This window comes from Dipteris shenzhenensis, chromosome 32 (genome assembly GCF_047967505.1).
Source record: "Dipteris shenzhenensis isolate YYH24624 ecotype China chromosome 32, Dip_SZ_1.0, whole genome shotgun sequence".
Lineage (NCBI taxonomy): Eukaryota > Viridiplantae > Streptophyta > Polypodiopsida > Gleicheniales > Dipteridaceae > Dipteris > Dipteris shenzhenensis.
In genome coordinates this window covers 24025506-24046489 of record NC_141627.1, presented here as the reverse complement: position 1 = coordinate 24046489, position 20984 = coordinate 24025506, and the positions used below count along the sequence as shown (strand labels likewise).

The following is a 20984-nucleotide window of genomic DNA, read 5'->3' as shown; positions in this document are numbered from 1 at the left end:
CATAAGGTTGGTGTACCACTTAAGTGCATTGCCTTTCAAAAATGTGGCGACCTTCCTCATCTTGGATGCTTCTGTAAACAAACCCCCAAGAAATGCAGCATCAAACTGTTGAAGGAATGTGAGGGCTTTGTACCTGTCCTGCACTCCATTATATGTATCAAACTTGACATGAGAACCACCATCCTTAAATTCTTTATATACATTTGATATTGGTTGTCCCAAAGATGGCTGTATATTTGCAGCATTCCCTTCACTAGGGAGAGTCATGCTTGGTTGAACATTAGGCATTTGGAGCATATGCTGTGGCTTGCATGCCTGGCTGCATTCCCACATTGTCATACATGGCTTGCTTTCTATGCCCAATTGGCAGTGAAATCAACATAGCATCAAAGATAGAATCTGTACCAAAATATTCAGGTCGCTGCCTCAAATATGGCTGAGGTGGTTGAGCCACATTTATGGACTGCACATTATTATTTTGAGGAGTAGAAGTACCCAAACCAAGGCCTTGTGCTGGCTGCTCATACTGTTGCACTGGCTATACTTTTTACACCTCTTTCTCAAGTGCTCTTTTGGGTGATTCCTCTCTCTTGGAAGTCACTTTCTGAGTAATTTTTGATGGCTGTCCCTCATGGGAAACTGATGCATGAGTGTGCGGTCCGCCATGAGAAGCTGATGCATGTGTGTACTCACTCTTTCCGTGCTTGTGCTTTCTTGATTTCTTCTTTTCTTGGCATTTGTTTGCACAATCTGAGCCAAATTTTGAGCCAGCTGAGTCAAAGCAGTCACTGCACTTGCAAGCTGTGCATTCAACATAGTAGCATCATCTGACTCACTGCTAGAACTAGTATCACCGTTGAGCTCAGTTGTAGCTTCATGTGTGGCCTGCTCAAAAGGCATTTGTTGTGCTCCCTGCAACTGTACACTAGCTGGATCATTAAGGCTTTCATGCCTTCTCCTTTGAGGAGTTGTGGAGCCCTCTTGCTCATGAGTACTCACCATGTTTATGGTTGTAATATTCAGCTGTCAAAAAGTGCAGCAAAGATATCCTTCCACCAAACTACCGAGGCCCACCTCTTGAGAAAGAGTGTGTGGTATCCCGGCAATGGAACCAATGAAACCGGCCTCTAATCACTTAGAGGGCAGTGGAACTAAACCTTTAATCACTTCAGCACTTATTTACAGCTCACAAAGCATATATCACAACCATTAACCATTGCATGATCACCATTTGGCATTTACCCATTTGTTCACAAACAAAACCACTGAAAAAGGGATGGAGGCTAGAATGCCCCTTCTCAACAAACATAGACAAGTGCACCCGATTGGCCCGAAACACCGTGGCGCCCCTTTCGGTATTTCTTTATATTTCACAGTGAAATGATTACAAGTTGCATCTAGGAGACCTTCCCTGCAAGTGAGCATGCAGCCCCAATTCACTAAGCCTTCGCAAGGCTTTCAAGCATATAACACCATCACATAAGTGCACTTAACCCATAGGCTCAATCCAAAGGCATTCTCTTTTCCCAGTGCAATTCCATTGGTTGTCCAGATGCAATCACACTGCACCCCAGCTGCACTCTCTTTGAGTGGTTTCCAGATGGCATTCCCAAAGCTTTTCAAAGCTCCAAAATAAAATCAGCGAAGTACCCAACCAAAGAATGAATCATGTAGCACTGTTTGGGCACCTGTGAACCAAGAAAGAGACGGCACACGAGGCCAACCAATAGCTTATGGAAAAAAGAAATTGCAGCAGCAAAATCACAACTCACCAAGCTCTGAAAACTCGAACCAAGTCGTCAATCGCCAAGAGGACGTAGTAGCCAATGCCTAATTGCATTCTCAGCCAAAGAGGAGTGCAAAGGCATGAAGAAAGAGCATTTACAAGAGCCGACCAGCAAGAATTCCATTGAAAAATGTGAAAAGAAGCACTTTTGTCGCGAAGAAGTGGGAGCTCTTGGGCTGAAAAGAAGCGTGCTTGAGAGAGGAATGCATTGAGAAGGTTTTGGAGAAGTTTCATCGCCGGAAAGTCCTCCAAAACTGAGAAAAACCAGTCAACCAGCGTGTGGGACCACTCGAAATTCAACAGAAAGCTGTAGCTTTGCAAGAGGAGAGGCCTAGGAGGCTGTAGAAGCAAAAAGGTCTAGAAAAAGCCACTTTTGCAAAGTCGACCAGCAAAAGAAGTGCTCAGCTCTGCCCATTCTACCAAACGCACGCAGGGAAAAGCATATCACTATGAAGGGGAGGCAGAGGGGAAGCCATCGGGCCAAACGGAAGTCGAGGAATCCAAACGGGTGAGGAGTTATGAAGAAAAACGGAATTCAGCTGAAGTAGGCTGAAAAACCAGTCCAAAATCTCAACAAAGGGAGAAGATGAGAGAGAAAACCGCACACGTGAAGTTTAGAAGGCCCAGGAAGGTCCAGGGATGGCAAAGGAGCATGTAGAAGGCACTAGAGCCACCTGGAACTCTAGGGGGGCCACTGAAGGTACATGCCACTGAAGGTACATGGCCCTCTAGGGGGGCCCATTAAAAATGCCACATCATCATTTTCCAACAACCACTCTTTTAATTCCTTGGAATGCCTTTGGGCCTAGGGATTAATTACGCTTAGTGCTAGGCACCATGCCGCGTTTAATTACACATTATTAAGCCCACCCTTGGACTTTTAAAACCAAAGTTGTCACGGTCTTGTAGTACATTAAAGTAGTTAGAATTTCCGCCCGTTGCTACCCCCCTCTCCTCGCCTCGCTCCTTTCATCCCGCTCTGTCTCGTTCCTCTCCTTCCCTCTCCACTCACCTCACCCCATCCCGCCTCGACCCACCCGCTCCTCTCCACCCTCCCGCCTCCGCCTCGTTCCCTCTGTTCCGCTCCGCTCACCTCGCCCCTTCTCGCCTCGACCCACCTCTCTCCGCTCCACACCGCCCACCCGCTCCGTTCACCTCACCCCGCTCCTCTCACCGCACCCCGCTCCACCACAATCACCTCACCTCACCCCGCCTCACACCACTCCGCTCTGCTCACCTCAGTTCACCTCACCACCCCTTAGTCCCTGTCACTTTTTTTTTTTTTTTGGCCACCCCTTAGTCCCCGCCCACCGTCTTCCACCCTTAGCCCCTTACCTTTCACCCCCCTCTTCTTTTCCCTTCACCTGCCTCGGGAGTTCGCAGTTAGTCAAGCGATATGGCGGCTATGTGCTCGGAACCGATGGCCCAGACGGACCCCCCCTCCACCAACCTATCGCGTTACATTGACAGAGCACCAGGTCTCCTTGGTGAAGCAGGCCGCCACGGACTTCTCCCACACATCAGTTTATGGGAGGGTCATTGGCTACTCGCCTTCACGAGCAGACATCAGGGATTGGTTGCAGTCCACCCTCTACCTCGAGGACAGTAACATTGAGGAGGCGGCACTCATGGGACGTGGCATTTTTTGGCTTAAGCTCTCCTCAGCACAGGCTGCGAGCGACATAGTCAGGCGATCCCCTACTTCTGTGGGTGGGAAGATCATCCTCATGGTCCCTTGGTATAGGGGATTGAGTGTAGCGGACTTCGATTCCCACTTTCGCATTCCTCGACACCTAGTTACCCTTATCTTCCCAGGTCTCGCAACCGAGCTTCACCCGATCATCAAGGACCTGGGGGCGCACTTTGGTTGGCCTATGCAGGACACTTACGTTGATGCGGCGGCAGCCCAAGGGGTGCCACGTGTCAAAGTGGCAGTCCTTGATCCACAGAGCATCCCTTCGGAGTTCGAGATAGAGACAGACACAGAAGTGGTGACGCAGCGCATTCTGGTCACTGGTCGCCCAAACCAGTGTCTGAGATGCCATGGCTTCGGGCACCAGGCTCGCTCATGTCCTCGCTTCATGGGTACAGAATCTCAGAAGCCCCCCCGTTCAAGCAGCTTAGGATACTTCCGCTCCAGTCAGCGACATCCCCTCCGGAAGGGGAAGGCTGGACGGAAGTCAAACGAAAACGGAAGGGCAACAAGGCATGCCCCAAAAAACCTTCCCAGCCACAGCCAGAGCCCCCTCAGATGATCCCTACTCATCAGCAGCCCGGTAAGGGGAAGGAGAAGGGAAAGGAGAAGGTCAGCCAGCCTCCCCCTCATCCCTCACCCTGCCCTCCCCCACCTCCCCCCTCCTCCTCGATTCTCCAACCCCCACCCCCCCTTCCAGGATCCCCTCCCGCACCAGTGGTTTCTGCTCCACCCTCTTCCTTAAGCATGATTCAGAAGGAACCCCCCCCCCTACGCCACCTTCAGCCCCAAAGCCAGCACAGACCTCACCCTCGTCTATCCCTCCGGGCCCAACGGCGGGGATAGGCCCTTGCCCACAGGTGGCTAGCACCCCTCCCTCCGGTTCAGACTCCTCATCTTCGTCCCCAAGCCCAAGGCTGCTCCTAGAGCTCTTCCATTGGAGTTTTACCGAGCAGGTCCTTGGGATTACTTGGATGCAGCGGGTATTGGCTCCTTTCCCGCATGCCTAGACATCAGCATCTTCTTCCTCCGCAAGGGAGCGGAGGGTAAGGTGTCCGTCCTGGCTCCGCACGATGGTCCTAGCTATTCCTTCACTATCTCCAGTGAAGGGAATGAGCATTGGACGAATGAAAATGTTTGGGAGACGATACGAGATCAGACCTAGGAGCAGGTGCAGGACTGGATTGGTAGCAGAGCAGCGGAGCTTCTTCAGCAGCAGTGGCAAGAGGGCGATGTTCGTCTGCGTTGGTGCCACAGCGCCAAACGTTTCCGACTCCTGGTCATTATTAGACCACCGTTGGAGTGGGCCTACGCGGAAGGGCTTCGCCCCTGGAGGACTTCGGAGGTTGCAAGCTTCTACAGCATTTCCTTGGCAGAGGCTCGAGCTGGTTAGAGAGAGCTTACCACCACGGGACAAAAGGCCTTCCCCTCTGCTGAAGGTTTTAGAGGATGGGTCCGATGATCCGGCCTCTCCTTCGAAACCTTCACAGAAGCGCCTTTGTCTCCACACAGGACATCCTCCGACCACTTCGACTTTGACCGCAAGCAGACAGCTGTTTGTGGCCCACCTTCCCTCCTCATGAGTTTACGCATTATCTCTTGGAACGTCAACGGGTTCCACTCATTAGGCACCCGTGGCCCGAGGAAGATGGTGCTCAGATAGGAGCTCCAGCCAGCTTTGGTGGGAAAGGTAGATGTGCTCTTACTACAGGAACACAAGCTTTCGGCTTCACAGACTAGTATTTGTGGGAAGGTCCTCACAGGGCGCTCCCACACCTACTGGGAATCTTCGATTGGCGAGCAGGGGAGAAGCGGGGGTGTCTGTACCTCCATCGACGTGCGCTTTGGGTGGGCTTGCATATTGAGGGATCCCGCATCGGCATCCTCAATATCTACGCCCCGACTGATCTTAGACGTAGATCCGTTTTTTGGAGATCCTTGACAGACCTATTGCCAGAGATGGACTCTTGGATTGTAGGAGGGGATTTCAGCAACCTTGAGACCTTAGAGGATCAGCAGGGAAGGGGCCCAGAGTTCCTCGGTATAGCTCAGGCAGAGCAGGCAGATTGGGACTCCTTCCTCTTTGCAGTGGGAGGTCAGGACAGTTGGAGGGAGCCTTCCTTTCGCAGATGGCCTGGGAGTCTGGACTTCTCTTGGGGTTACAGGAGGGAGGGAGGCAGACTCATGGAGAGACTGGACCGTTTCTATGTCAGTGATTGGGCGCTTGGCAGAGGAGGAGAGTCAGGAGTGGTTCCAGGGACGACACTTTCAGACCATGCCCCAGTCATCCTAGTCCTGGACTCGGCCTCTCAGTCCTCACCTCCACGTTCATGCCGGATTCTAGATTCCATCTACACCAGAGCAGCGGTTCACAGCAGGATAGTGGACCTATGGGAGCAGGAGTGGGACCCTACCAGGGATATGGCAGCACAGGTAGCTCAGGCACTTGTTGAGTCTAGCCGCATTTGCCAGCAGGAGGCGAAGTCAGACAACGGTGTTGGGCGCGGGAGAGGGATCTCAGACGTGACCTCGCCTCGATTCAGAGGATGCAGCAGTCTTCTCCAGGCTCTGAGGAGCTTAGACAGCAGGAGGTTCGGGCCCGGGCCATGCTAGAGGAGATCACCCAGCGTCGCTCAGAGTTTTCATTTCATGCTTCCAAGTCCTTCTGGGCTAGGAAAGGCGACAGGATGTGCAGGGAGTTCTTCAGGTTTCATGGACAGAGGTCAACAGGGGAACAACTTCGTTCTCTTAGGGCGCAGGATGGTAGTGTCAGGATAGATCCAGATGAGGTTCGGGACTTGGTGACGGACTTCTACAGATCTTTATTCCAGCAGGAGCCCCCAGACCCTCGTGGTCGCATTTGCAGGGAGGAGGTGTGGAGATCTACACCGAGACTCGTGCAGCCCAACGTGAGCGATACCCTTCTCGCACCTTTCACTGTTGCGGAGATGTAGGATGCGGTGAGTGCCATTGATGGGCAGAAATGCCCAGGTGAGGATGGCCTCTCTAGAGCTTTCTTCACCACCTTTTGGGAGCAGATCCACCGGCCCTTGCTCGCAGCCTTCCAGCACATCTTCTCCAGCGGGCAGATGCCAGAGAGCCTTGCGACAGGCCTGATTTGCCTCATCCCCAAAGGGGGGGACCGCCAGGAGATCAGACAGTGGCGCCCAATCACCCTCCTTCCGACCGCCTACAAAATCCTCGCCAAGATGATCAGCAGTCGCATCCGTCCCCTGCTACACGACCTGATTCATGACACCCAAACTGGTTTTGTCCAAGATTGCAGTATCTTGGACAACATCTTCACTTTCTCAGAGGCGACGGAATGGGCCCAGCACAGTGGCCAGCACCTTGTCATACTCCTTCTCGACTTTGAGAAGGCGTACGACAGGGTAGACTGGTCTTTCTTGGAAGGTACACTCGCTCGGTTCGGTTTTCCGGACGAGTGGATTAGAGCTATTGCTAGCCTTTACAGATCGGCCTCCAGTCGGGTTATCATTAGCGGCAGGATGGGGAAGAGATTCACACTTGAGCGCTCGGTGCGTCAGGGCTGTCCACTAGCGCCTTACCTCTTCCTATTTTTTGTGGAGGCCATGACACACTTCCTTCGAGCTCGCACCACTGGTCTTCGCAGGATGCGTCTCCCTATTCGAGAGGATGCCGAGCTGTTGGACTCCGAGTATGCAGACGACACAGCCCTATATGTGCAGGATGATGTCGAGTCACTGGACCGTGTGAGACTGTCCCTAGAGATGTTTTGCCTTGCGGCTGGAGCGAAAATCAACTGGCATAAGTCAGTTGGTTTTCTTACGGATCCGAGAGCCAGCTCACAGTGGGGTATTTTCTTGGGGTTTCGTTGGATCCCTAGAGGACAGACGGCACGTTACCTGGGATTCCAGGTAGGCCTGGACATCACACTGGCTCAGCAGTTCTTGCCGGTCCTAGCCTCCATACGACGGAAGCTTGCTTTCTGGAGCACGGCTCGGCTTTCCTTGGCAGGCAGGGCCCTTGTGGTCAACCAGGTCCTTCTTGCCACTGCTTGGTATGTGGCCTCTTGTTGGTGTTTCTCGAGGTCTTGTGTAGCCCAGCTGAGGAGACTGGTGCGGAACTTCCTATGGTCTGGTTCAGACGGTTCCGGCACCACTTGAGCTAGGGTCGCCTGACAGACGGTCATTCTCCCCCAGGCAGAGGGCGGCCTCGGCATCATAGATCCAGAGCTTCAGAGTCAGGCACTTCTTGGCAAGCTAGTCATCTGCGGCCTGACCCCAGGAGGACAGACGTGGAAGCGCTTGCTACAGCATGGTCTCAGTGGGTGTACCCCCCAGTTAGGGGGTGTTTGGCAGCCTTCTATCCGATGGATCTTCACTTCAGCACCTTTGACTCAGCCCCGTTCCCCCTTCCTCCGTAGCCTCATTTCAGTTTGGAGGAAGTTGCGACACAGCCTCTCCCAGGTCCCCCCTAGTTGCCGAGAGAAGACAGACAGACAGCCCTTGATTTGTAGCAGCCAGGTGACAGATGATACAGGTCGTCAGCTTGGAGAGAGATCCCATATCCCTTGGGCGCTCTAGGCGCGTGGGTCCGCGCGCTCGTTCCGGGTTTGGAGGGATGTCTACAGTCAGCTGAGACCAGGCGAGCTGGCAGCAGCAGTAGGTACGGCACGTGGGATCCAGGCTCGGCGAGCGGAGATTGATGCTGCCATCCCTGCAGGTTGGAGGATCCCCGTAGACACCAGACAGCTCTTCCCGGGAGATGAGAGGTGGCTCGGACAGTTCACTCCACGAGGCATTCCTTTGGTGGTGGCAGGCCTCTTCTCGGACTCTTCGGTACACTTCTTCTCCATCACTGATGACAGTCGCCTACAAAGTAGAGAGGCCGTGATCGACCCCCAGCTTCCCTGGCAACGCCTTCGCATTGTAGGGTTGCAAGGGAAGACGTGGCATATAGACCCTCTGATTATACAGGACCAGGATTGGAGACTCTGGATATGGGAGGGCCGCTCCTTGTCAGAGGTGGAGTGGGACCTAGGGGAGTGGCGTTGGCCACCATCGGAGACCTCAGAGAACCCTACCCCCTTCTTTTCTTACAGTGCACGCACGGGTTGACGTGCTTTTGGGGCTCTCCAGCGTGGGCTACCCACACAAGCACATAGCTGGTATGCCCAGGGGATATCCTTGGTCTTTCTTCGCACTTTCTGGAAGACTCTTTGGGCTAGCTGGCGTTTGAGGAAGATCTCCTACTTCCTTTGGATGGTGGCACACAAGGGGCTTCCAGTTGGCAGCTGGCTGAGACAGATGGGGCAGGAGGGGCATTGCCAGATGTGTTTTCAGGAGGAGTCATCCCTGAAGCATTGCCTTTGGAGCTGCTCGCATGCGCAGACGGTTTGGAAGGGAATCATGGGGATCTTAGCTAGGGCTACACCCGAGCTAGGACCGATCACTTGGGGAGCCGTTTGTTGGTGCAGCACTGAGCCGGGGCATCACTTGGCCTATGAGTTCTCTAGACAGGACCCCGTCTTTTTCATCATGCAGGCCACTTAGGCTTACATGGACAGCTTCCCTTGGCATCTGACAGAGACTGCAGGAGCGTTGCCTCGACACCCAGTTTGGGAGATCATAGGGAGCATCGCAGGCTGGCATATCTGGACTTCCAGATGCGCGCAGACTGTAGGAGCTCAGACTACCTCTACCACCCAGACCCTAGCAGATATGTGGAGCACGATCATTCACACACTCAAGGGTCAGTGGGATCAGATCCAGGGAGAGTCTCGGGCAGGGAAGGAAAAGAGACGACGTTTCCTGCGCGACTGGGATCACCGGGAGTTATTCTTCCAGCACTCCACTTAGAGTCTTCAGTGGCATTACGCCCCTCCATCGTGGCTGTTTGTCCACTCTCCGATGATTATGCCCTAAGAGGCTTGTTTTTAGCATTTTGACTTCTTGGGCTGAATCCGTTTTGTGATTACAGCCCGCTGGCCTTAAGGCCTTCTTGTACTCTAGCTTTCAAGTAATATAACTAGCACTACTTTTTTGCTGGGATCCACCTTGATGCCTTTACTGCTGACAATATGGCCCAAATATTCCACTTCTTCAGCCATGAAAGTGCATTTACTTGATTTGGCATACAACTGGTGTGCCCTCAATACTTCCAATACTTGCTGGACATGGAATAAATGCCGTTTTTTTGTTTTGCTGTAGATCAATATATCATCAAAGAATACCAACACAAATTTATAGAGGAAAGGCTGCAATACCTTGTTCATCAGGGCCTGGAAAGTTGCAGGTGCATTCGTTAGACCAAATGCCATCACTTTGAATTGATAAAGCGCACGTTCTGTCCTGAAGGCAGTTTTATGTTCATCTCCCTCCTTCATCCTTATTTAATGATAGCCTGACTTTAAGTCAATCTTTGTGAAGTACTTTGCCCCTCTAAGCTCATCATGTAGATCATCAATTCTAGGGATAGGAAACCTATTCTTAATTGTCATTTTGTTCAAATCCCTGTAATCAATACACATTCTAAATGAGCCATCCTTCTTCTCAACTAATAACACAGGAGAGGCAAAGGGTGACTGACTGGGTGTAATAAATTCTTTGTCAAGGAGTTCCTTTATTTGCCTTGCCACCTCTTCCCTTTCAGCTCTAGAAAGTCTGTATGGAGCTTTGTTGATTGGCTTAGATCCTGGCTCCAACACAATTGCATGATCCACATCTCTCATGGGAGGGAGATGGTTGGGAAGATCAGCAGATACATCAGAGTATTGAGAGCCCTTGCAGCCCATAAAAACATCAGGAGCTATGCTGTACACAACTGATTGTGTATCCCAATACACTTCATCATCATCGACAGCATCATTTCCATTAGAATTTCTGATGTCATCCTCATAACCTTCAACAACTTCAATGTTCAATTGTCTAGATCTATTTGAGCACCTTTGCAAACTATCATCCATAAGCATGGTGTCAAACATGGATAACCCACCTGGATCAAAGGGAAAGGTGGTCCCCTTAGGGAACTATGATCCTCATCATCATCAAGGCCTTTATTCACACAGTCCTGATATTCATGAAATTCAGATTCTGCTCCAGAAGTATTAGGAGATAAATCCTTATCAATCTCTAGAATCAAGCTCAACTTTGTTCCTGTTTTTGCTTTGCACACATTCCTATGTTCATGGATTCACTTCTCACTACAAAGGTAGCACAAATTCTTCTTCTTCCTGTCATCAATAATTGCTTGAGATAACTGCTTAACCAACTTGTTTCCTTTATCACCCAGATCATCCTTTGGAGTGGGTTGAAAGGATGGCTTTACATCTGTAGCCTTGTAAGCTTTAAGCTGTCCCATGCCACTGCCGTACACTGTGGGGAACCTAGAAATAGAAGAAGTTGTAGCAGGTGCAGGAAGTCTGTTTTCATCTTTGGAAACCCCTTTGACCATAGGCTTAGTTCCAAAGTGACCAATACCCAAAGTCTTCTCCTTCCAATTGTACTTGGGTTCATAAAGCTTTGCCAACTGCATGGCCTCTTTAAGAGAATTGGGCTTTTGAGCTGCAACATCTGAAGCTATACTAGGGTGTAGATCATGGATGAACTTGAGCATTCTAACTCTTTCATCAATACCATGAACAAACAGAGCCAATTTCCAAAATTGTTTGAGATAATTTTTCACTGATCCTTGCTGAGTAAGATCATACACTTACAAATATATTGATCTCTAGTAAAAGGAGATATAAAAGTTTTAAGCATTTCAGCCTTGAATTCATCCCAAGCATTAAAAGTTAACCCTTCTTGTTGTAGATGCCTCCACCAAGAGTGGGCATAATCTTCAAGATGAAGAATAGCAATTCTGATTTTACCTTGATCACCCTTTGGATTGCTGAGCCATTCCTCCAATTCCTCAGGAGAGGTAGAATCACCTTTGAACTTAGGAAGTATAATCTTGTCTTTCATATCTTTGTCTTGATGAACAGATCCTTTTGGTTCAATAGATTTAACTGTTTGTATATATTGCTGGATTGTCATTGCTGCCCTAAGGTCTGCTGGTAGTAACTTATATTCATGGAATTTTTGACACAACTCTTTAGCTGCTGAACTGCTATTATTAGGAGTCTTACCATTTGCTGAATCCTTATCCATATGAGCTGTAACTCCACTAGAGTGATAGGTCCTTCGGGCAGAAGCCATAAAACCAACCGATTCAGTTACATGTATAGGATCATCATCATCATCATCATCATCATTTGAACCTAAGTTTCCATCAATTTGGGGATCCACAGGTCTCTTTCCATCATAAATTCGGCTTCTCTTGAACTGGTCAAACCTTTTATTAAAAGTGGTAGACATGTCATCCTTTGGTCAATCCTCTGATTATTGGTCTTAATCTCATTAGTTAGCTCCTTGAATATTTGTAGCATTGGGTCCATACAACTCTTTATGATCTGCTTTTGGTTAAGGGATCTTTGTACTTGAGGAGTTGCTGCCAAATCCCCTTGAACATTGCCAGCATGAGGATCATTGGGCTTAGAAACTATAGCTTGATCATCAACTAGTTCCTTTTCTGAGATGGAATCAAAGATACCCATTGGCTGCTTACTAGCTTGACCAGTAGACCTCTTTACAGTAAATGCACTGTCTTAAGCCCTGATCAAGAACCAGTAGCAAAAGCCCCAAATGCTAGTTTTGCCGTAATTTTGCAGGTCAGCTTTCTGAGAGAAAACTTGAAATTTCCCACTTGATTAGGCGATCCTTATGCTAAGACTGAACCAAGGAGCCAATCAGGAGTAGAAATTCATAACATTATACCTGGATGGCGAGAAATTGCTAGACTTTTGGCAAATAACAATCCTGCGCTAGCTGTTGCAACGGATTTTTGAAGTTCTCTGTAACAAAAAACCAGATCACTTTCACACTTTGTCAGATGCATTCATGGAGCTAGGCGACCATATGCACTAAAGCTGCCCGAGATGGAGTTGTACATCTGAAATTCGCAGCAGTTCCTCCATGCCAGCAGTCGAAATAGCTCATAACTCCCGCAAACCGTCTCGGATCACCACCAGACTTAGGGAGCAGCCTTATGAGATTAGGGCAAATAGATGAAGCCAAGAATGTCCTAATTTTGTGCAAGAAAACAACATATCATCGCTTTCTTCACTTTCTTGCGCCAGAGAGAAAAAAACCTCAATGTTGACTCTTTTAGGAATCTCACACATAGAAATGATCCGGGAAGCAAGGGCTTTCCACTGATGCAAGAAGCCCCAAAGGGTTTCTCACAGCCTGCCATGTGGCAGCTCACAACAGAGAGCATTTCTGGCACTAAATTTTTGCACAGAGGTAGGCCCTAGGCTCAAGAGTAGATGCTCCAAATTTCAAAGTAATTGGATAAAGAATTTCCCAAAAATTCCCACGAAAAGTGCTCTGATACCAATGCAACAGGACTACTCCTAACTAATAGTAAACATCACTATGGTTTAGTAGAATTTGCAGGAAAGTTAAGTAGTGTAGTACCTTATGTTTAGGAAAAGGGTATGAGAGGAAGATCATGGATGGATCTTCAACAGAGACTTGTGAGGGGCTGCACAAGGATAGGAGGAAGTCAAATTTTTTAAGAATTCAGTTGAGTATTGAACTCTTGCTGTATATTCTATTTCAGTAATGAAGTACAAGTCATGAATTAATATGCCAAGTACAACTAGATCCCTTATATAGGTATGGCCCGGGAAGTACAAAGCAGTGTTGCTTATGGGATTATCTCCTAGGATGCCACGTGGCAACTTATGGTATCCCCTAAAGAAAAGGGAAAAAAACACTTACAAGCCAATAAAGGCCTTTCCACTAACTTCAGCCTAGGTTTAGCCTAAGTAAAAAGTAACCCTCTGTTACACTAGTGAACTTAGGAGTGAGTTCTTAGAGGAAGGGGAGTATGTCATGTGCATGGTGTACCTAGGGTTGAATAGCAAGTGAACGTGGGTTACGGAATAGCATAGGGCTAGATGGCTATTTTTGTTACACTAGTGAACTTAGGAGTGAGTTCTTAGAGGAAGGGGAGTATGTCATGTGCATGGTGTACCTAGGGTTGAATAGCAAGTGAACGTGGGTAACGGAATAGCTTAGGGCTAGATGGCTATTTTTAGCCGAGATTGCTATATTATAGAGATTGATTCATATATAGTGCTCGCTTTATATGGAGGGAGCTATTCATAGCATTATGCTATCTATAGCGGGTTTCCTTCTATATAGAAGGAGGGCCAGTGCTATTGTGTAGATCAGTTGAGTGCTCCTTAATTGATGGATGGGGCTTGGACCCAGGCCGGGACTTTGGCCAACTACATGGCGGATCATAGGTGGTGTATCGAAGGTCCTCTGGATGCTCAGGTGGTATGGGATGCCTAGGTTAGGTACGGGCCTATGGATGAGTCGAGCTGTAGCCCACGTGCTTGGGGGTGGTTGGGAGGATCGAGGCGCCTGCACTATGATTGTGGTTGGATTGAGGACGAGATTCTAGGTGAGTGATAGGGTCAGATCTTGCGGAGTCGTGTCAATTTGTCACTATGAACACTGTAGCAATAGTTGTGAACACAATGTAGCGGCCAACCTGCTTTTGTGAACTTTTGCCACACTTGTCGCTGTTGACCTCTTACGAATGTATAGTCTCCCCTGCATCCTTCGTTGGCCCACGTCTCTTGTCAAAATCTGCCTTTTGATTCTTGCGGCTCCTATAGTCTGTCCAGTAGTCGCAACTACCATTATAGTAGTACAATGTGGCCTCTTTCAATCCCTTGTTGATGGCGTGCAACCTCTCCACACCTTCTCCAAGACACCTAGGCTTGAATGACCAATTGATCACCACATTAACCCTACTATCACGCCATTATTGCCATTTCATTAAAGCCACATCATCTTGCCATGCCAATAGAGCCATGCAATCCTACAATGTCATGAATGTCATAGGCACACTTTTCTCTTGCTTGATTTGACACCTTGTTCCCTCACTAGCACACACCTATATATGAACAAAATTGTCATGTCGTCCTTTACATATATCTAATGGGATAAGCTACTTGAGCTTATTTGATGTAGCATTAGTGGGTAGATAAGCTACTTGAGCTTGTAAGGTAGTCTGGAGATAGAACTCCACAAAAGCCAATTTATAGACAGTTATCACACTTGCTACTTTAACCTATTAGTTACTTTGATTGTAGGTGCTCAGCCGATCCAACTACCCATGCCCCATTTTTAGAAGGCCGTATCTTGGTCATTTGGACTCCGTTTTGACCCAGGCTTCAAGCACAAAAAAAGCGACATTTTGGCACAAATGAAATCCAAGGGCAAGACACCAATATAAGAAAAATGCTTACTTACTCGCCTTGGGTGGGTAGAACGAATGTGTAAATAAGGCCATCCCAAATTGCATTGAACGAACGGTACTGCAGAGATTTTAGGCTATACATAAAGGTTATGAAGCATGCAAATAAGATCAATATGATTATATACCTGTGGATCCCAACCCCGTGCAAATTCCTCTTCCCTACCTGTCACAATCTGCCCTCAGCAATCAACAAGAAAGAGAACAAGCAATGTAGACATGACGTGGACTAGATAGTGCTAAATAGCCATAGCAGCGGGCAGCCAACATGACCTACAAAGACAACAAGTTAGAGAACCAAGGTGACCATGAGCCACACATGGGCAACACTGTGCGCATAATCAGAATAGATGTAAGAGACGTGACTTGACCGGCATGTGCACAACATCGAAGAAAGCTTTAAGCAGCAAGAACTCCATTGACATGCAGCATACTCATTACATCAGTCCAAGGCTGAGACTTGGTCCTCGTGCCTTTGTGGAACTCTTGAAGAGCCCCACCTTCCGTGAATATTACCCATTTCCTACCTTTTCTTGCTCTTGGACCTTCTCCAATTCGGTTGCCTTCTACATTAGATGTGCTGTGGTGAGGTCCTCCCCTATCCATAGTTTTCGCTGTTCAATTGCTTTGATTGGCAGAGGATATGAGTTCCCATCTTCCTTGCTTTGAATATCACAATTGCTTGATCACCCTTGTTTTCAATAAAGCTTTCCAAATCCAGATGGCAGCTTATGCTTGGGTACTGATGACAACATAACCCTGCGCGTGCTAGCCTCTCTGCCTGTTGGGAGGAATGCCTGACGATTGTTCAAAGTACTGGATGCATTTAAGCATACATTGGATGCTGTAATAAGAGCTACTCTAACCATCACTTGGCATACATCAGTAATAAGCTTTATATATATATCTTCATAAGACTAGAATATATCCAATCTTACATATTAAAGTTTCTATAAAACAAGTGAAAGAACAAAGGAAAGAAGGGAGTTTCTAAGTGACTCTAAACAAAATTATTGGTAAATGAGAAAAATAAAAATGACTTGGTAAAAGCTACACTACTCCAATGTTCAGTGCTACGTTGAACCCGCAGAGGACCTGTGCCCTCAATTTCTTTCCTATGCTGTTCTTGCTCCTTCAATTCTTGCTTAGTCAGCCTGGCTTCAATTTCTTGGACCTCTGGCAAGGTCTTTCCATTTGCTGTGAGAGAGAGAGAGAGAGAGAGTTTAACTGCTGCTTTTTGTTTGTAATATAGATTGAGCGAATTGCTCGAGTGGCTTTTGAAATAGCACGCAAAAGGCATGGAAAGCTCTGCTCCGTTGATAAGGCCAACGTGTTGGAGGTGTGGATCTTATTTTTTTTCTATTATGCTCACTAAGTACTTCTTCTAAGAAGAAACTCTTGATGCATAAACTGTTTGAAGCATCACATTGTCGAATTTGTGTCAACTTTTTTAAATAGTCATCACAGTATTTGCTAGGTTCATCGTGCACATCTGTCTGTTCCTCTTGTAAGTGTGAATGCTCTTTTTGTTCATGCTTCATTTTTCCTGTTCATACAGGCTTCACAGTTGTGGCGTGAAATAGTTACTGCTATTTCTAAAGAGTATCCAGATGTTGAAGTCTCACACATGTACGTGGACAATGCATCCATGCAGCTTATTCGCAACCCCAAACAAGTAATTTTTTTACTCAGCACTCCTGTAGGGTTGCAGAAAAAGCTGTCTTTATAGCTTTCTCTTTTACACATGTAAGTCGGCAATGCATCCATGCTGCTTATTTGCAACCCCAAATAAGTAATTATGACTCTTTTACTTCTGCAGTTTGACACTATCGTGACAAACAACATTTTCGGTGACATTTTATCTGACGAAGCATCAATGCTGACTGGTAGCATTGGTATGCTTCCTTCTGCTAGTATTAGTGAATCGGTACGTTTTGACTTTATCTAGAGGGAGAGGTTGTATTATAAAATAGTATATGTAGCCACAACTGTGGCCTTTATAAACAAATGCATTTGCTAATGGAGATAGTTGTGCAGGGCCCTGGCTTGTTTGAACCTGTGCATGGTTCAGCTCCAGATATTGCTGGCCAGGTTTTGGTTTTCTTTCCTATAGAACCAATCTTTGAATTATGAAGTGAGCCATTGACTTTGAATGACATAAATGCATGAATTTGAGAAATATTTAAGCCTTGAGTACATTCCTTTACATGAATCCTCAATACTGAACATAAAGAAATTGGAAGGGGCACACAATTATGCATTATGGGCAGAACAGTATTTGAATGTACTTCTGCTAAAGAAGATTTCTAAGCCCATAAGGGTGAAGGGTGTCAAGCCATCTGGGATGGCATATGATGAGTGGGAGGAGCTTGATTTGTCCGCAAGGGCGGCTATCATGCTTACTCTCACTGATTCTCTTGTGTTCAATGTTCAGGCAGAAAAGACCTCTTATGGCCTATGGCAGAGGCTAGAAGAGTTGTATGCCCAAAAGAGCTCAGCCAGTAAGGTTTATTGGTTGAAGAAGCTTGCTGACCTTCGCATGAAGGAAGGTACAGCTATGAGCTCACACTTGAGTGAGTTCAATGCCATCTTTACTCAGCTTATTGCACAGGGTTTGAACTTGGACGAGGAGTTCAAGGCTGCATTTTTGCTGTGTACCCTCCCTGAGAGTTGGGACACTTTTAAGACAACCCTGTCTAATTCAAATGTCACTCTTATGTAGGCTGATGTGGAGAGCTCTCTTCTCATGGAGGAGATGAGCAGGAAGAATAATGCGGGCAGCAAGTCTTCCAATGCTTTGCAGGTACAGGAAAGAGGTAGGACTCAGCAGAAGGGAAGATCTGCTGGCAAGTCCAAATCCCGCAGCCAGTCCCGTGGCAAAAAGGATATTGAATGCTTTTACTGTGGCAAGAAGGGACACGTGAATTCTAAGTGCTTCAAGTTTATACGGGATCAGAAAGTTACTCAGCTGGTGGGAGATTTGGGCATTACAGGAGATATGCGAGTTTTGCATTGTGATAGTCAGAGTGCTATCATGTTGGCAAAGAATCCGGTCTTTCATCAGAAGACCAAGCACATAGATGTGAAATACCATTTCATCAGGGAGGTACTGGAAGACAAGCGGCTTGAGCTTGTGAAGGTGCATACTGATGATAATCCTGCAGATTTGCTCACTAAGAGCTTGCCTACAGAGCGGTTTGCACATTGTCGCCGCATCATGGGATTAGGATGAGACCATTCTTATTTATTCTTTATTCTTTTCTTCCCTTTAGGCACATTGGCCTTTAGGTGGGAGGTTGTTGGGGTAAAGGCACATTGCCACCCTTTAAATGTTACGACTACTATGACTGTCCTAAGACAGTCATAGGGTGAATACCTAATCCTAATAAAACCTTTGAGTTTGTGGTGTGGCTCAAGACATTCTTACACACCCACATTCCGTGTGTCTCTGTCTCCTATCGTTCCACTCCCCTCTTTCCCTCACAAACTAGACTCAGGTATGTTTGTTACTTGAGACCCTTGCAAGGTCCTGAAGTATCATTGTGGTATCTTTTCCTTTGTCGATGGCATCTTTGGAGGTGGCTCTGGTGCGTCCTGCTCCTCTTCTATATCCTCAAACTTGTCAGCCTGCTCAACCTCCTTGAGTGTCAGGTTGGGAATTGGGAGGGGGTGCAATTGGCAATTCCTGAATCTCCTCCTCCAGCTGGGATCTCGTCAAAGACCACGTCCCGTCTGATGAGGATCTGCTTCTTTACTGGATCGAAGAGATGATATGCCTTTGATTTTTCAGTGTAGCTGACAAAGATACACGTCCGACTTTTGGAATCTGCCCAAATGATGCAGAAAATAAGCCTTTCTAGGCTGAAGATGAGCCAAAGGGGAGCAAAGACATGGCATCCAATGGATGCTTCGCTAACGAAGGGTATTCCCAAGATCCAGAGGACGTCCTGACTAGTGTAGATATGCCAAGAGGTGCTGCCAATCATGAAGTATCCGAGTAGAAAAGGGACAACCAGGAATACGGCCATGTAGATGCCTGCAAATAACATCTGATGTAGCTAGCAGGACTTCAATGACTCAAGGCATCAGTGCGAAGGGAAGTAACTTGACAAGAAAGCATAAGTGTCCATGATTGACGATGCTTCAAAAAAGTAAGCCAAATGTGGCTTTGCGAACTATCACATAAGTAGGAATGTTTAAGATATTCAACCTCCCATGCATCCTGCGCACATAAACATAATTATAATTTTATCTTGATTTAACTGAAGGGCAGTGTAATGTATTATGCATGCTATCTTTTGGTGTTTGATTAGCTTATTTTCAAATAATACGACGTTTGGCAAGGAGGTGTGTGTTTGCAGCTTAAAGTTTGACATGATTCCACTTTTATTTAAGGTTCTTCAGACAAGCCCTGATGCAAGGTGAATGTGAACTTGCATTGATAGTTTATTAAAGTCATTCCTTTGATAATTTGGAATGGTTTTGAGTACTCTTTTTGGAATCCTCTTGTATGACCACCAACAGATGAAAAACGTGTATGCTATTATTGGTTGGTTCATGTCTATCTGCCAAGTTTCCTGCTAGTCTCTGACTAGTGGCCCATTGTCCATGTTTTGGAGTCCTATTTTGGGCCTGGCAATGCTCCTGATTCCGTTCATGCACTTTTCTGGCAGAAAGCATTTCCGTACCCTTCATTGACTCTAGCGTTTTAATAATGTGGTGAGGAGTATGTTTCAGTGGAAATAGGGAAACTCAGATGGGATATGAGTGGATGGCATGTTTTCTTCTTTTCATCTGAGAAGGCAAAGAGTGTTTGCTTTAATGATTTAGACCAAGGATAGTGGGATTGGACTAGGAAGCATTGGAGTTTACTTCTTGAGTAAAATATTGCTTAAGTTGTAGTATTGTCTTTTTAGTTATTTCTCATTCAGGGTGAATTCAGGAAGAAAGTGCACCTAACCTTTCTATAACATGAAAAGATGTCTTCCATTGTTAGATTGTGATTTGTTGTCTCTGTTCTATGTGGGACAGGATAAGGCGAATCCTCTTGCAATGATTTTGAGTGCTGCTATGCTTTTAAAATATGGTCTTGGAGAGGTTAAGGCAGCTGAGCGGATTGAAGAAGCTGTAATGCTAACACTCGAGAAAGGATTTAGGACTGGTGATATTATGTCTGCTGGAAAGGTATGATTAAAATGACCTTTATTTTAGCAGAGGTGTAAATTTGTTGGTAACTGGTTTATTTATTTACTTTTGGGCTCTTGCAGAAACTTCTTGGGTGCATACAGATGGGGCAGGAAGTGCTCAAGGCTCTTGAAGCTGGACAACCAGCAGTGGTATGATGGTTAGGCCACCAGTTATACTGAAGGAAAGCCCAGCTTGCCATTCTGGATCCCTTTGTGTCCACAGGAAATGACATCTTTCTTGAAACTGCATAGAACTAAACCTTTTCACATAAGGAAGGATACAAATACAATATGGATGGGTATTTTTGTCAAGTAAAGGCAAATTGACCAAAACAACTTACAAGGGATCCAACCTGGTCTCTGGAAGGCAACATAGCACTAGAATCTAAGCTGCAGCCGAGCCTGGCTGTTTGTCAAATGCTTTAGAGGATCATGGGAGCTTCATGACTACACACAGGAATTCATGTGGCATAATTACCTAGAGAGGCGAGGTATTGTTGCAGTATGTTTTAGAGCCTTTTAGTTTCAAACTACGAAACTACGGATTTGAGGAACCTTGAAAGACCCATGCATTTACATGCTGGAATGTTTATTTTTAAAGAAGAGTAATAGATGTTTTTTGGTCATTGATCCTAGTATCTTTGGTTTAGCTGTCACAGCTAGTTATGATGTGCCAATAAAGGAATTGGATGTTGAGGGTATTGCGGGCAATGGAACCAATGAGACCGGCCTCTAATCACTCAGAGGGCAGTGGAACTAAACCTTTAATCACTTCAGCACTTATTTACAGCTCACAAAGCATATGTCACAACCATTAACCATTGCATGATCACCATTTGGCATTTACCCATTTGTTCACAAACAAAACCATTGAAAAAGGAATGGAGGCTAGAATGCCCTTGCTCAACAAACATAGGCAAGTGCATCCGATTGGTCCCAAACACCGTGGCGTCCCTTT

The 20984-nt window shown here is 46.9% G+C and overlaps 1 protein-coding gene across 3 annotated transcripts in view; it reads left to right on the top strand.

Moving 5' to 3' along the window:
* LOC147880488 (uncharacterized) overlaps window positions 1–20751 on the top strand; it is a 44569-nt gene extending 23818 nt beyond the window's left edge. Inside the window, exons 6-12 of one of the 3 annotated variants that reach the window (XR_015540557.1) lie at window positions 16093–16179; window positions 16399–16515; window positions 16660–16767; window positions 16878–16931; window positions 19872–20024; window positions 20108–20517; window positions 20686–20751. Coding sequence is in view for 1 of the 3 variants with exons in the window: in XM_087370677.1 (XP_087226803.1) it covers window positions 16093–16179; window positions 16399–16515; window positions 16660–16767; window positions 16878–16931; window positions 19872–20024; window positions 20108–20182 (594 nt within the window). In the remaining 2 variants the exon portion in view is untranslated. The other 2 variants (XR_015540558.1, XM_087370677.1) reach the window with 2 other exon arrangements.
* Window positions 20752–20984: the final 233 nt, after the last annotated feature.